The 14,414-nt window shown below is 44.5% G+C and overlaps 1 protein-coding gene across 7 annotated transcripts in view; it reads right to left on the reverse strand.

Annotated features, from left to right (window-relative positions):
- Nucleotides 1–9,491: 9,491 nt before the first annotated feature.
- Nucleotides 9,492–14,414, reverse strand: part of LOC101953726 (multiple epidermal growth factor-like domains protein 6) — a 276,313-nt gene continuing 271,390 nt past the window's right edge. For 4 of the 7 annotated variants that reach the window (XM_008164980.4, XM_008164979.4, XM_065557816.1 and 1 more), the window contains 2 exons: nt 11,642–11,770; nt 9,492–10,651 (listed from right to left, as the gene is read on the reverse strand). In XM_008164980.4, the coding sequence (XP_008163202.2) occupies nt 10,572–10,651; nt 11,642–11,770 (209 nt within the window). In that variant the 3' untranslated portion in view covers nt 9,492–10,571. The remainder of the gene's footprint in view (nt 10,652–11,641; nt 11,771–14,414) is intronic. The other 3 variants (XM_042853743.2, XM_008164978.4, XM_008164976.4) reach the window with 1 other exon arrangement.

Genomic DNA, 14,414 nt, shown 5'->3' on the forward strand with positions numbered 1-14,414 from the left:
GCGGCATTGCCAAGATTAGGACTCAGAAGATCTGGATTATATTCCTGACTCTGCCACTCACCTGTTGTGTGACCTTGGATAAATCACTTTGTTTCTTGGTGGCTCAGATTCCCTTGCCGTGAAATAGGAATGTTGATACTTACCCTCCTTTGAAAAGTGTATTGAGATCTATAGATGAAAGTGACATATGAGAATTAAAGATTTTTCAAGGGATAAAAATCAGAAGCGAGCATGAGATAAAGAGAAAGACAGATACACACACTTTGCTACAAGTCATTTACAACACACTGCAGTAAAATCAGGAAGGGAAATACTGGATTTAAAGGGCCAGATGAGTTATTACACCATACACTATCTCTAACCTCACAGTTTTCTATTGTTGATCAATTCAAGAGCTGTAAACATCTCAGACTTACTGGCAGTGCCTTAAATAAAGCATCTCGAGAGCAAGAGCTTTGCAGGCTGTTGCAACATGAAATCAAAAGAATTTTGCCAGTTACAAAAAAAAAAATCAGTTTCCCCAAATATGTGAGATGTTTCATAAGGTCACCTTCCCCTGTGTTTTTTAAAAATCCTTTTTTGAGAGAAAGCTGCTCTTGCACGATAGAAGAGAGGCTTTGCTGCAACAATGGGAACACTGGCAAAATCTCTCCCTTTGACACATGCTTGACTTTGTTCCTTAAATTGTTTTTGCCAGGTGGGCAGCTAAAAAAAACCCCCTTATTTTTAAAAATCAAATTCACCAGTTCTCATAAATACTCAACAAGTTAAGTGTAGCCATGCTCAGTCTGATATAATCAATATGTGGGTCCCTTCAAACTCTGATTTTTGGGATCCTTCTAAAAGACATTGTGGCCTTGGAGAAAAGAGCACTGGTTCCCTCTAGCTTGTGCATTCTCTAACGGAATCCTTTAGAAAAGAGCCTCTGATGAACTCCCATCCTGGCTACCCAAAGATGCATATCCTGTATTTAATGTGAAACTTTTATTTTGCTATGCTGTACTCGAGACAGCCTCAGGTTAAAGTTCTAATTAAGAGCAGCCTTCTTTTCTTAAAGTACCTAGCAACATAGGGCCACAATCCCCAACTGCTACCACAATAAAAATATTAAAGTAACAAAGCAAACAGATAGGCCTGGAATTACAACGGACCCTATGATCACACTGCTACTACATTTTTTTGTATCGGGGGTAGCCGTGTTAGTCTGTACCCACAAATACAACAGGGAGTCCGGTGGCACCTTAAAGACTAACAGATTTATTTGGGCATAATTTTTCGTGGGTAAAAAAACTCACTTCTTCAGATGCAACATTTTTCTGATGATGCTAGGTAGAGAGAAATCTAATGCATCTCTTAGAGTAGAAACAAATGTTTTAACTCTGAGATTTCAGTAACGATGGCTGCAGAAAAATTGGCCTGAACTTCACTAATAATTCACTGTCATAAACAGATTCATCTCTGTTGTAACACACGCCAAGTGTTGTTATAAAATACTGAAGATATTATGGGCCAAATTCTGGCCTCAGCTGGAGTACCTTGACTGGACTCAGTGGAGCATCCTCAACTCCTCCATGGCACTGTTTGGAACCTGTAGTCCAATTAGAGCTTCCCCACACCAGGTTCACGGGGGGGGGCAGGGGAGTGCTCTCCCAGTGAACCCGGACTAGCGAAGCCATCGTGTGACTTTCGAATCTCGGTGTCACATGGTTTAGACCAGAAGACAGACAAATCTTTACGGTTTTCAGCAGAATTTTACTTCACATTTTTGGATTAATTAAACCAGATGAAAGATTGCGTAAATCCCTGAAAACGCCAAATTTTGCAAAGCTTATTATGTAACAGCATATATAACACACTGTGATCATATCCATACAGAAAATATGGGGCTACATCCTCAGTTGGTGTAAACTGGCACAGCTCCATTGACCCCAATTACTAAGACTGTAAGCTTCTTGGGACAGCGACCATCTTTTTGTCCTATTGTACAGCATGTCACAGAATGGGGTACTGGTTCATGACAGGGGCTCCTGCACATTACAGTAATACAAATAAACATGAAAATTTGATCCATGGGCATTAGCATGGATTGAACCTGGGACCTTCTGCACCAAAAACACAGGTTCACCACTTGGGCTAAAGAAGAACCCCTTTTAAGAGCTTGGGCGGCATTGTTACAGTTCCAGGGACCAGACACTAGATGGAGACATGAGCACAGGCATTAACCCAGGATATGATATCTGGATTGGAAAATGCCCCCTCCTCAGATGATGCCATGAAGCATTTTAAATATTCTAAAAAAAAAAAAAGATATTTATGCCACATGCAGTCTCTCAAGATGTTCCCCAGTCATTAGCTTTCTAGAAGATTAATCTTTATTGAGCTATTAGTGGAAAAGAAGATAAATCCTGTGGCTGCCAAATGGCATGGACACTTAGATTACTAGTTGGTGGTAATGTCTTTGCTCATACATAAAACATATAATAATTTGGCTGTGTTGTCTTTTCTTTATTACTAAGCTTGAAAGAACCTATAAAGCAAGGAAGGAACTTACAGAGCTTTTACGATATTAATTTGTTACTTGCTCAGAGTGTTTTGGACAGTTCTTTTTCAGTATTCTATTAATTTTTAGTGCTATTGAAAATGAGAGGCTGACAGTACTGGCAGCAGTGTGGCTTAACAGCATGAGCAGATGCTGAGAAAGCCGTCCCACACAGAAGTGTTTCTGAAGCACAAGACTGCTCTTGTTCCAGTACTAGATTATATCTATTGAAGAGACAAAGTGAGTAAGGCAATATCTTTTATTGGAAAGAGACAAGCATTCCAGCTACACAGGAAAGGTACTCAGAGGGTATATCTACACCTAAGACACCCACGTCTGGCTCATGGTGGCTGACTCTAGCTAAGAGGCTCAGACACACGGACCTTCCCACCTGTCAGGGTCCTAGAGCCCATACTCCATAGAGAGCTGGATCATCCACACTGCAATTAAACTGCTCCTTAGCCCGAGCCTGCAAGCCTGAATCAGCTCCCGTGGGCCAGCCATGAGTTTTTAATTGCAGTGTAGACATACCCAGAGCTAAATACAAGGTGGAACAGATGGCTTGGCATAAGTTGTTAACACATACTGTAAGAGACCATTCAAGGTGAAGGTGTTAACAGGCCACTTCACCTTGACCGGTTTCTTACAATATGAATTAACTACTTATGCCAAGCCATCTGTTTCATCTTGTATTTAACTGTGACACTCTGAGTACCTTTCCCAGACTAGGAGAAGAGCTTTGTGTAGCTCCAAAACTTGTCTCTTTCAGCAACAGAAGTTACTTCAGGGGCGGGCAAACTTTTTGGCCTGAGGGCCACATCAGGTTTCCGAAATTGTATGGAGGGCCCATTAGGGGAGGCTGTGCCTCCCCAAACAGCCAGGTGTGGCCTGGCCCTGCCCCCTATCCGAACCCCCCCGCTTCTCACCCCTGACGGCCCCCCGGGACTCCTGCCCCATCCAACCGCCCCCATCTCCCTGTTCCCTGACAACCCCCCCGGGGACCTCTGCCCCATCTACCCCGCCCTGTCCCCTGACCACCCCCGGACGGCCCGCCCCTGATTGCCCCCACCGCCCCATCCAACTCCTCCTCTCTTTCCTGACTGCCCCATACAACCACTCCTCCTTCCTGACTGCCTCCCTGGGACCCCTGCCCCCATTCAACCCCCTCTGACTGCCCCAACCCCTATCCACACCCCCGCCTCCTGACCACCACCCGAACTCCCCAGCCCTCTATCCAATCTCCCCCCCCACTCCCTGCCCCCTTACCGCACTGCCTGCCACGCCACCACACAGCACAGAGCACTGGGTCAGGTTGCAGCTCTGAAGCTGTGCTGCCCGGCAAGAACTTGCAGCCCCACCGCCTAGAGCATTGCACCGGCGGTGCAGTGAGCTGAGGCTGTGGGGGCAGGGCCGGTTCCAGGCACCAGCTTAACAAGGAGGTGCTTGGGGCGGCCAAGGGAGGGGGGCGGCACATGCGGCAATTCTGCAGCGGCAGGACCCTCACTCCCTCTCAGAGCGAATTGCCACCGCCGATCGCAATCACGGGGTTTTTTTGTTTGTTTTTTTGAATTGCCGCCTCCGATCGCAGCTTTTTTTTTTTTTTTGCTTGGGGCTGCAGAAATGCTGGAGCCGGCCCTGTGCAGGGGAGGTGGGACAGCAGGGAAGGGGCCGGGGGCTAGCCTCCCAGACCAGGAGCTCAGGGGCCAGGCAGGACGGTCCCGCGGGCCGGATGTGGCCTGCGGGCCGTAGTTTACCCACCTCTGAGTTAGTCGAATAAAAGATATTACCTCTCCTACCTTGTCTCTCTAATATCGTGAGACTGACATGGCTCAACAACACTGCACTCTACTGAAGAGACATTTCCAATCCTGCCAGATGCTACGTAGAGATTTTTTTAGGATTACTATATAGACAAATGCTAACTTCATACTGGTTTGAAAATATCAGTTCCTCACACCTAGCATTTTGATCAGTTCTGAACTGCAGTCATCAGAATTGAAAGGTCAGTGCAACTGCTCGCTGAGCTCCCTTGTGAAAAAAGAGGTGCTAATGTAGCATCAAATAAGACAAGTTGCTGGGCTAGATGCAGGAATCACTGGGTGAAGTTCTAAAGCCTGTGTTATGAGGAGATCACACTAAATTCACACAATTGTCCTTTATCTGGCCTAAAACTATATGAAAATCTATTTACAAAAACCTATACTGCTACACAACTCAGTCTAAGAGCTTGCATTGAAATTTAAAAATAAATCCAAGGCAGCAGAGCTGTTCTTCCAGAATCCAGTTAACAATATCGGTCTACTTTCAAGTTGTTGTTTTTTTCCATCTGGAAGCTTGATAGACTGGTCCCCTTTGTTACACATTTCAGATTCAATTTGCTACTTCCAATTAAACACCTCACGCTTATTGCATTATTTGGCCCTTAGTGTTCACATGTGTTCCTTTAGTTCCTGCCAGTGTGAGAAGACAATACCCTTAAGGCGAATGAGACTTTTTGTATGGCAAGTATTAGGTTCTGGGAAGATTCCAAGGGCTCTGATGGGAGTCTGCAGGTGCGTGTTTTCAAATGTATAGTAGCTAATTCCTCCAGAAATGCGACGTTTTGTAACAGTCTTCTACAGACAGAATTGATGCGGTGTATCCAGGCTGTGCTAACACTCCCATCACCCTACTGTTTGATGACTGAATCTCATCAAACTTAGACCCCACTAGAAGTTGATCTCGTCCATAGTTCTTTGTATTTAGTCATATATTTATCGAGCATATTGCTCTTATTTACATAAAGCCTGATTCTTCTCTCACTTAAAATTAGTATAATTTCAGTGGACTCACTCTGGATTTACATTGGTGCAAGAGAGCAGAATTTGTTCCACAGCACAATCTGTTACCTTAGTCCTTACAGATTATCACCAAGGAGGGAATAAAATTAAATTTTATTAACAAGTTTATTAAAAATTAGCACCATTTCAACATGATATGTGTACAACAGAAAGTACAGTACAGTTTTGAGTAACATCTCACATATGGAGTAGTGGTTATAAATTCAAAGACATATTATTGCTATGCACATGTTTATTAAAAGCAATAAAAAGAACAGAATAAACAATTTATGCTTTGCAAATATGATAAGGCTTTGGTGCTTTAGAATTTAAGATTTTGATCCTACAAAGGTCTTAGCAGGCATGACCATTACTCCAGCATGGAGTTCCATTGGTGAACGGGTTCAATGGATCACCATGTGGGTCAAGCATCAGTGCTTGTGGATCCTTTTGCAGGTCATGGCCTTATAGGGTATCTGACCCAATCGCACAAGTTTAAAAAATCAAGAAGATGGAGGTTTATGAGTCCATAGATTCACAAGGGAACGTAGTATATGCACATAACTCTCATTTACATCAATAAGAGCTACTCCTGGGGGAATTCTGTGCCACTGCACATGCGCAGAATTTATGTCCCCCACAGATTTCTTTGTTTTCCCACAGAAAAATGACTTTCTGACAGGGAAGCAAAGAGAATCCACAAGCGCAGTCATGCAACCCTCCCCAGCAGTACGTTTCGTGTGCCCAGGGCAGCCATCAGAGAGGTAAATCACTGTGGGGCAGGGGGCGGGACTGGGGAAGACCCAGCTGGTGGCAGTTACCCTGCGCCAGGCTCAGCTGCTAGTCCCAACTGGGCTGGGTTGGGGACGGGACTTCCTCTTTCCCTGCATGGCATCCAGGGCTGTCAGACCCACCCCCAGATTTCTCCCGCAGCTGTAGGAAGCTCTGCAAGCTCCCCTCCCCCTCACCCCACTTCCTGCACCTATCGCTCCTCATCTGCAGGGGGAGGGATCTCTGTACAGGGAGCTGCTCCCCCATCTGCCCAACCCCCATGCATCCAGACCCCCTCATACTCAGACCCTCCCGATGACTCTACCCCTCCCCCCGGAACCCAGAACCCTCCCTGACGAGCATCACTCCCCCAGCACCTGGACCACCCCGATGAGTCACCCGCACCCGGATCCCCACCCTACTGAGCCCCAACCAACCGTACCTGGACCCCCACCTCACTGAGCCTCACTCCCACAGCATCTGGACCCCCTCCCACTGAGTCCACCCCCACCCCCAGACCTCCTTACCAAGCTCTACACCCCCTCCCACCCAGAGCCCCTCCTTGCTGAGCCCCAACCACCTTCACCTGGACCCGCCTGCAGAGTCCCATTGCACCCAGAACCGCACAACAATCCCCCGTGGATCCAGATCCCCCCCCACACCCGGATCCCCCACTTAGCCGCCCGCACCCAGATTGCTCCACACAGAACCCTCTCAACCCTCACCTGGATCCCTCCACACTAAGCCCCTCCACACTTGGATCCTGCCTTGCTGAGCCTGTCTGCCCACCCTGGTGCACGTGGCACTGAGGGACGGGGCCCTGGAGTGTTTCTGGGTCAGGCCTGGTCCTTACGCTGTGTCAGGGTGGGGTGAAGCCTCACCGCTGAGTCTGTGTCCCGGTGGGGTGGGGGTGCGGGAGCTGCACAGTGATCTCCGTTTTCCACTGGGAGCGGCCGTACCTGAGGACGCTCAGATAAACAAAGCATCTTGCGGCCTGCCAGGCGCTTACCCTGAACAAGCCGCAAACCAAGTTTGGGAACCACTGATCTAGACCATTCCTGACAGGTGTCATTGCCAACACATTTCAATGCTAACTGTCATCCTAGCAGTTTATACTAGTATTTTACTAAACAGAATAAATGATCAATTAAAATGTATGACATTGTTTTAGTAACAAATAAAACTCACTTGCCACAGTTTAATAAAATGAGTGTAACAGAAAACTATTTAACACATTTCCCATGACAAAAAAGCCCATGTAGTTTATTGAACAACATTTTGTAGGCACATAATTTCACTCTTTGGTAAATGTTGTTCACCAATGGTAAGAAATAGCACCCACAAATTGTTCACGATATTCCATATACGGTTCTGAGGATTTAGCCTTTCTGAAGAAAAATATTTTTCAAAAAAATCCTGACCAGTTCTAGTTGGGCCTCTAATTCAGTGGAAAATAACCTATATAATTCTTATTGTTTTCTTGACAATGTGTCTTATGTCTTACTTGGGTAATTGTTTTAAAAATAGTACATACAAAATAATTTAATTCCATTTCCAGTACATATTTACAGTGCTCAATTAAAGTACTGTGGAAAATGTAAACAAGCATACACACACTTAGCTAGAAAGGGGTATGGTAAGCAAAATAGAACAGTCCTTTGAAAACACAGGTTCTGCTAATAAATATGGCTTCTTAAAGGGTTCTTTGGTAAGCAGCTCTTATTACAGTTAAATACACATATTATGAAAAACAGTAAACACTGTGTGCCACTACAAAATAGCATATGCCAAAGTTGGTTCTTTGTGCATCAGTTGCTGAGTAAACAAACCATACTTTTGTCCAAAGACAGTGAGTATTGTCCCTAAAGGAAAAGTCCTGAGCATAATGCATTACTTGCAATATCTATGGTTTTTTGGGCAGTCACTTTTGCCTTGTATCGCATTTCTATAGCACAGTGTTTCCCAAACTTGGGACGCCGCTTGTGCAGGGAAAGCCCCTGGCGGTCCAGGATGGTTTGTTTACCTGCCCCGTCCGTAGGTCCGGCTGATCGAGGCTCCCACTGGCTGCGGTTCGCTGCTCCAGGCCAATGGGAGTTGCTGGAAGTGGCGCGGGCCGAGGGACGTACTGGCTGCTGCTTCCCGCAGCTCCCATTGGCCTGGAGCAGCGAACTGCAGCCAGTGGGAGCCGCGATTGGCACCTGTGGACGGGGCAGGTAAACAAACCGGCCCAGCCCGCCAGGGGATTTCCCTACACAAGTGGCGTCCCAAGTTTGGGAAACACTGCTCTAGCAGTTAAAAACAGGGCATCGGATTCTCCTCTCTCACAGTTTGAGCCTGGTATAAACTCCATTCACTTTAATGGAGTTACTCCTGAATTACACCACTGTAAGGTGAGAATCAGGACAGTGTGTCTTTAAAAAGGAGACTTAAAATGACAGTAGCAGCTAGTCCAGGCCCACTGAGAGTTGTTTGTTTCTGGGTAACTCCAGGCCACCGCTGCTTCTGCCCTCATTTACATCACTGTAAACTGGGAATAACTCCACTCATGTCCACACAATGGACATGAGTGGAGTTATTCCCAGTTTACATTGATGTAAACTGGTGTGAGATCAAGTAGAACTGGTGTGAGATCAAAATTAGGTCCCGTGTCTTTCTGGCTCAAAGCACCGTTGGTTAATTAATTCTGTTATAGTCACAGGAATGTTTGGAATTACTTTCAATAACAGCGTAGTGATGGACAACAATAGTCATACTTTCATTATGCCTAACAAATGCCAACCAAACCTCTAATTGCTTTCAACAGATCACAGCTGGAGTTCAAGTCCCAGGTAAGCAATAGCAACCTGCTACTGACTGGGCAGCTAATGACTATCTAGAATTGTTCAAGACCTCAGGTGAAACTTGGGATGCTTTATCTGGACAGTGTCTGACTGCAGAAATCAGAGACTATCATAATTGCAACTATGAACCTTTTAAAAGGAAAACCATGGCCTTTTCCAGCAGTGTCGCCATTAGTTTGTCATGATGTGTGAAAGAGAGCTGAAGCAGCAACATATGGAACCTTTCGCTACATTCTGTGCCACTTTTGAGTAAGTTCCACTTTTTTACCCAGTCAGACTGAGAGGTTGCTATGAACAGGCTTATAACTTCTAAGCAATCAGAACAATGGTTCAAATTGGTGCCATTAAATCTTTCATCCCATGAGGGTCAGGACACTAAAAATGTAGAACAGTGGTTCCCAAACTTGTTCCGCCGCTTGTGCAGGAAAAGCCACTGGCGGGCCCGGCCGGTTTGTGTACTTGCCACGTCCGCAGGTTCGGCTGATCGCGGCTCTCAGTGGCCGCGGTTCGCTGCTGGAAGTGGCAGTGGGCCAATGGGGGCTGCTGGAATCCCTGGCTGCCGCTTCCAGCAGCTCCTATTGGCCTGGAGCAGCGAACCGCGGCCACTGGGAGCTGCGATCGGCCGAACTTGCGGACGCGGCAGGTACACAAACCGGCCAGGCGCGCCAGGAGTTTCCCTGGACAAGTGGCGTAACAAGTTTGGGAACCACTGATGTAGAACATTGTATTTTTACAGTTACTTAGTCCTATATTAAAAGGATAACCTGTAAAATGGACAAAAATAGTATTAACTATATTTTTAGTAATCATGATCACTTTGTTTTACAAAGTGACCAACAGATAACATTGAACAAAGTCAGAACCATTTTAAATTCTCAGAATTTAAAGTCTTACTTCACCAAACTGGGTAGTACAAGCACATTACAATGTCTCGTTTAAAAGGAGATATAATTTATCTTAAAATCACCAATAATCAGACATCTCTGCCTGCTTCCCACACCATCCACAAAAGATATAGCTTTCTTCTGAAATGAAAAGGGACTGTGTCTTTGAGAGCCACTGAATAGTTCAACTCTGACAAACCAGCGAAACTGAATCTACTGGATAGCTCATGAAGAAAACCCACACAGATTCTATTCTGTCCTCTGGCAGATAGACTCTTTTACATAAACCAGATCTAAGCTTGAGACCTCCGAGTTCAAATAGGTATTATCACCAGTCCCGTTGCCAGCTGGGTTTAGAAAGCCCCTGGTATTTAATGTGGCTCATTGTAAATGTGTATATTACGTTTTTTATCATGATAGTCTTGAAGTATCAGTTTGCTAAAAATATTTCCCCCCACATGTAATTCAAACAATACGTGACAACAGCAATCTGAAAGAATATCCAGAGTGGATGAATTTAGAAGTAGGAGGTTAATAACAAATAAATGAAACAGGTTAGAAGTTTTAAAAAGGGATCCAAACTACTTATTGGCCACTGTTGTCTTCCATGAAAAAGTGTGAATATTTCAGCACAGTTCAAACTGAATTCAAGCAGTTCTTGTACCCAAGTTTAAATACTGTCTGTGCCTATAAAACAATTCATTTATTAGTCCAAGAATTATTGTCGTAGAGATCTTGAAAAAGCATTCCCTCTTTCCTGAGTTTGTTCTTCATATGAAGGAAGTTTTGGAGGGCCTCCTAGAGAATTAAGTAGAAATAGTTTGGGGGCCATATAATGCAACTGTATGAGATTTAATATATATTACTAAATAAACATTTTGATAATCCAGCCTCCATCAGCAAGCAGAGGACTAGGTGATGCTTGTTTCCTAGGTTACGGGCAGAGAGAATGGCCTCAAGAATAATGGCAAAGGCCACTTGCATTTAGATCTTTCATACCGATGGATCCTAAAGTGTTTCCCAAACTAAATGCAGAATTGTATGGTAACATTCATGAACTGTCAGCACTGCACAACATAGGAGAGGGGTAATTTAAACTAAGGACCCTAGGAAAGAGTGCCATGGGGTTTTTAATACTCTCACAAAGCAGAGAGGCTCTCTATTTTCCAAGGTCTCAGCTGCCCATCTGGCCATCAATAGCATTTCAGCTTGGTATCTCGTAATTAACAATAGGTAGGTACATTGTTGAACTGCGAGTGTATGGGAGATATACATTGATCATTAACTTCCTTCTTCACTTTCCTGAGGCTGTGAGTTTAACAAATTTTAGGCATGCACCGGGGTGGGAGGGGAGAGGTACAGCTGTGCAGTGGGAGGCATTTACAGTATTACGTGTGGTAGGCATTCAGCTGTGCTACCTTCCCCCTCTGCTGAGGGAAACTAGCTTTAGGTTGCATCTAGGACTTCAGTGCGCTCCCCCAACCCCGACATGCTGAATAAGTGCATCTCTCAGCTGGTCAATCCTCGCCTCCTCCTGGAATGTTCCTATCTACTTTGATGGCTGCAACAGCTTCTAGCAGAGTGGCTATCATGGGCAGCTTAAACATTGCAACCCCCTCCAGGTGGACTTTCTGCTGCCAGGGGCTCAAGCTCCACGTTCCACTGGCACAATCCCGTGGAACCCAAATAGTGACGAATCCGGTCTTTCAATTGCATCCTTTCCCAAGATAAGCAGACACTCTTTGAAATGTTCTATTAAGAAGAGCTACCATCTCTTTCCTATGTTACCTTCTTCACAGGTCGGCCCCATCCACTTGGCAGGACACATGCAGCTCCCATTGTGAGGATGACACTGGGATCTGTTGGCACACTGGCATCTCAGAGAGCAGCTGGGGCCGTACTGGTCTGACCTGCATTCTGGAAGGGCAAAACATTTCAGCAAATGTTTACTGCACAGATTTAAAACTGCTTAGTGTCTCTGACTCAGCTAAGCATTTTGAGTAGAGAAGAGGGTCTGAAAGGAAAGGAAGGAGCAGAAAAGAGGAGAGGGGGAGGATATGGGTAAGGAGAGGAGAACAAGACTTCTTCTCAGGAACCCCATTAGAACCGTGTGTCACAATCCATTAGAGAACTTTGATATAAGACATAGGCCCTGAACTTGGTAGAAGATGGGGAATGGTGTAGAAAACCCCTGGAAAACAAGGCAGATCAACTTTGAGCCAATATCAGAGTTTCTGGGGGAAATGTCTCTCATAGTCTGAAACTGGGGATTTTTCTCCCCAAGAGATCATGAAAATTCCTGGCTTTTTCACTGGAAAAAACTGAATGGCTCAACTGAAAATCGAAATTTCATTTGTGATCTCCATTTGTGCTCTGGGTGTGATGTGGTAAAGGTTTGCTGGGGTCAGCTCTGGAATGGGAAAATATCACTAGCTATTGTTATTTGCCCATTTCAAATGGCTGAAGGTAGGGTAACCAGATAGCAAGTGTGAAAAATCGGGACGGGGTGGTGGGTAATAGGTGCCTATAGAAGAAAAAGCCGCAAATATCAGGACTGTCCCTATAAAATTGGGACATCTGGTCACTCTAGCTGAAGGTTTTTGTTGGGTTAAAAAGCTGACCTCTCTTTTGCCTAAGGTAAATACTCATCTGTAGAAAACAAAGAAAGGAGGAGGACTGATTTATTATCCTGTATGATTAATTGCCTTGGATCTTGGTACACACCTCCACTGCTCATCTATCATACTTCCCCTGTTTGTACCATGAAAACAATTAGAGACCCAGACTTGCTAAAAAATAAGAAAAGAACCCACATTTTGGAGAGCCTTGCAGCCTGTGTGTGTCATCCACTACCTGGTCCTGCCTCACTGGTCCAGCCCACTCGTGGTCAGAAAGTCTTAAAGAAGTTCCCAGTATGAGAACTGTAGCGTGTATAAGAGTGGATGGCGACAAACTTATGCCCCCTGAACTAACCCACTGAAAAGGAGTTGGGGATTTCTTCAAGCAAGCTATTGTCATTTTACAGATTCTTACTGGCTTCCACAATTATCCAGTGCAATTCTTGGCTCTCTATGCATGGCACTATGTAATCTTCACATAAACCAAGACAGGCAGATTCAAACTGAAAAATATTTCATATCACCCTTTATGACCCCAAGAACCTCTCAATGCCAACTGGCAAATGGTTCACTGTTCTGTAACAGCAACTTCTATCAGGCCTGACAAACTCACTACACCTCCACACTGCTTTCATAGTATTTATCCAAAAAGGGTCATGTGAGGTGCCTCATAAAAGCTTATGTCATACTGCTCCTCAAAATCATTGCTACAAGTACAGATGATATTTAAGGAGTTGTACTTATGTACTGAAAATATATTTTAGATACTGTGCCCTAGGCTGGATTGACAAACAGGTTTTGCCAGGCAAAGGGTTGTATATTCACCTATTTGCCTAGGTTCTTATGTAGATTAAGCACTGAAGCCAACACAATGGAAGCCTGTTTTGGATATGGAGACAACACCAACACATGAAGGCAATCAGGGGGCACAAAACAATGAGTTCTGGGAAACATAAGGACAAGCAAAAGGAAATCTTATTATCCATCACTGAGGCAGCAAAAAGAACTGTGCATTTTGCAGTCATTAAAGGTGGATCTCATCCATTTTGGCTGGTGATGTGGGGAGTCACTTTAGGTTAGAAAGTGCTTTAGACTAGGGATTTTAACCTGTTAAAGATAACTTTAGATTCTAAGAAGTGTGCTATACTTTTTGTTTCTGTTTCTATTATCCCTATTTAGTATCTCTTAAATCTTTATTTCTGGTAATAAACTTCTGACTGTTTTCACTATAACTGTACCTCAGTGCGGTGATGTTATAAAGGACCTGAGTTGTACCAGCCAAGCGTTGTCCACATAGCTCTCTTGGGGACAGCAAACTTGGTAATTTCTGTGAGTATCCAATGATGGGCTGGATACTACAGGGAGACAAGGGTGCTGGAACTAGAAGTGCTGGGGATGCGGTAGATTTTATGCGCATCTTGCAAAATTCTATTTACCTATTCACCCCAGGCTAGTAAAACATCATTATCCTTTTTCATTATAATCTATCTCCACTGCAAGAGATGAGTAAATAGGTTTTGTGCCTAGTTTTCATCACAACTTTTCAAAGCCGTTTATGCACTTGGGATACATGCCTGGAGGAAAATGTAGCAGCAGGCTGGGATACATTGTAAATAACAACCCTTCCCCCCCCCCCAAAAGAACTCATTGTAATTATAAAGAATCTTTTCCCTTTCACTGCACCAACCATTATTGTAAATAAAAATGTTTCCAATTGCCGTTTCAGCTACTAACCCACGTGTGGGGGAATTCTTCACTTGGTCTCAGAAGCTTGTTTTTTTCAATTAGGAAATGTTATGAGACAGGGTCTCCTGAACACCTCTGGACCTGATTTTTATTTATGTTATACCACATTTTCATGATAACAACAAAGTGTATTTAAGACATCTGTTTGAAAGTCTGCAATGTTAATTTACCAGAAAAAAGAGGCCCCATAAAAGCCT

This window comes from Chrysemys picta, chromosome 9 (genome assembly GCF_011386835.1).
Source record: "Chrysemys picta bellii isolate R12L10 chromosome 9, ASM1138683v2, whole genome shotgun sequence".
NCBI classification, from domain to species: domain Eukaryota; kingdom Metazoa; phylum Chordata; order Testudines; family Emydidae; genus Chrysemys; species Chrysemys picta.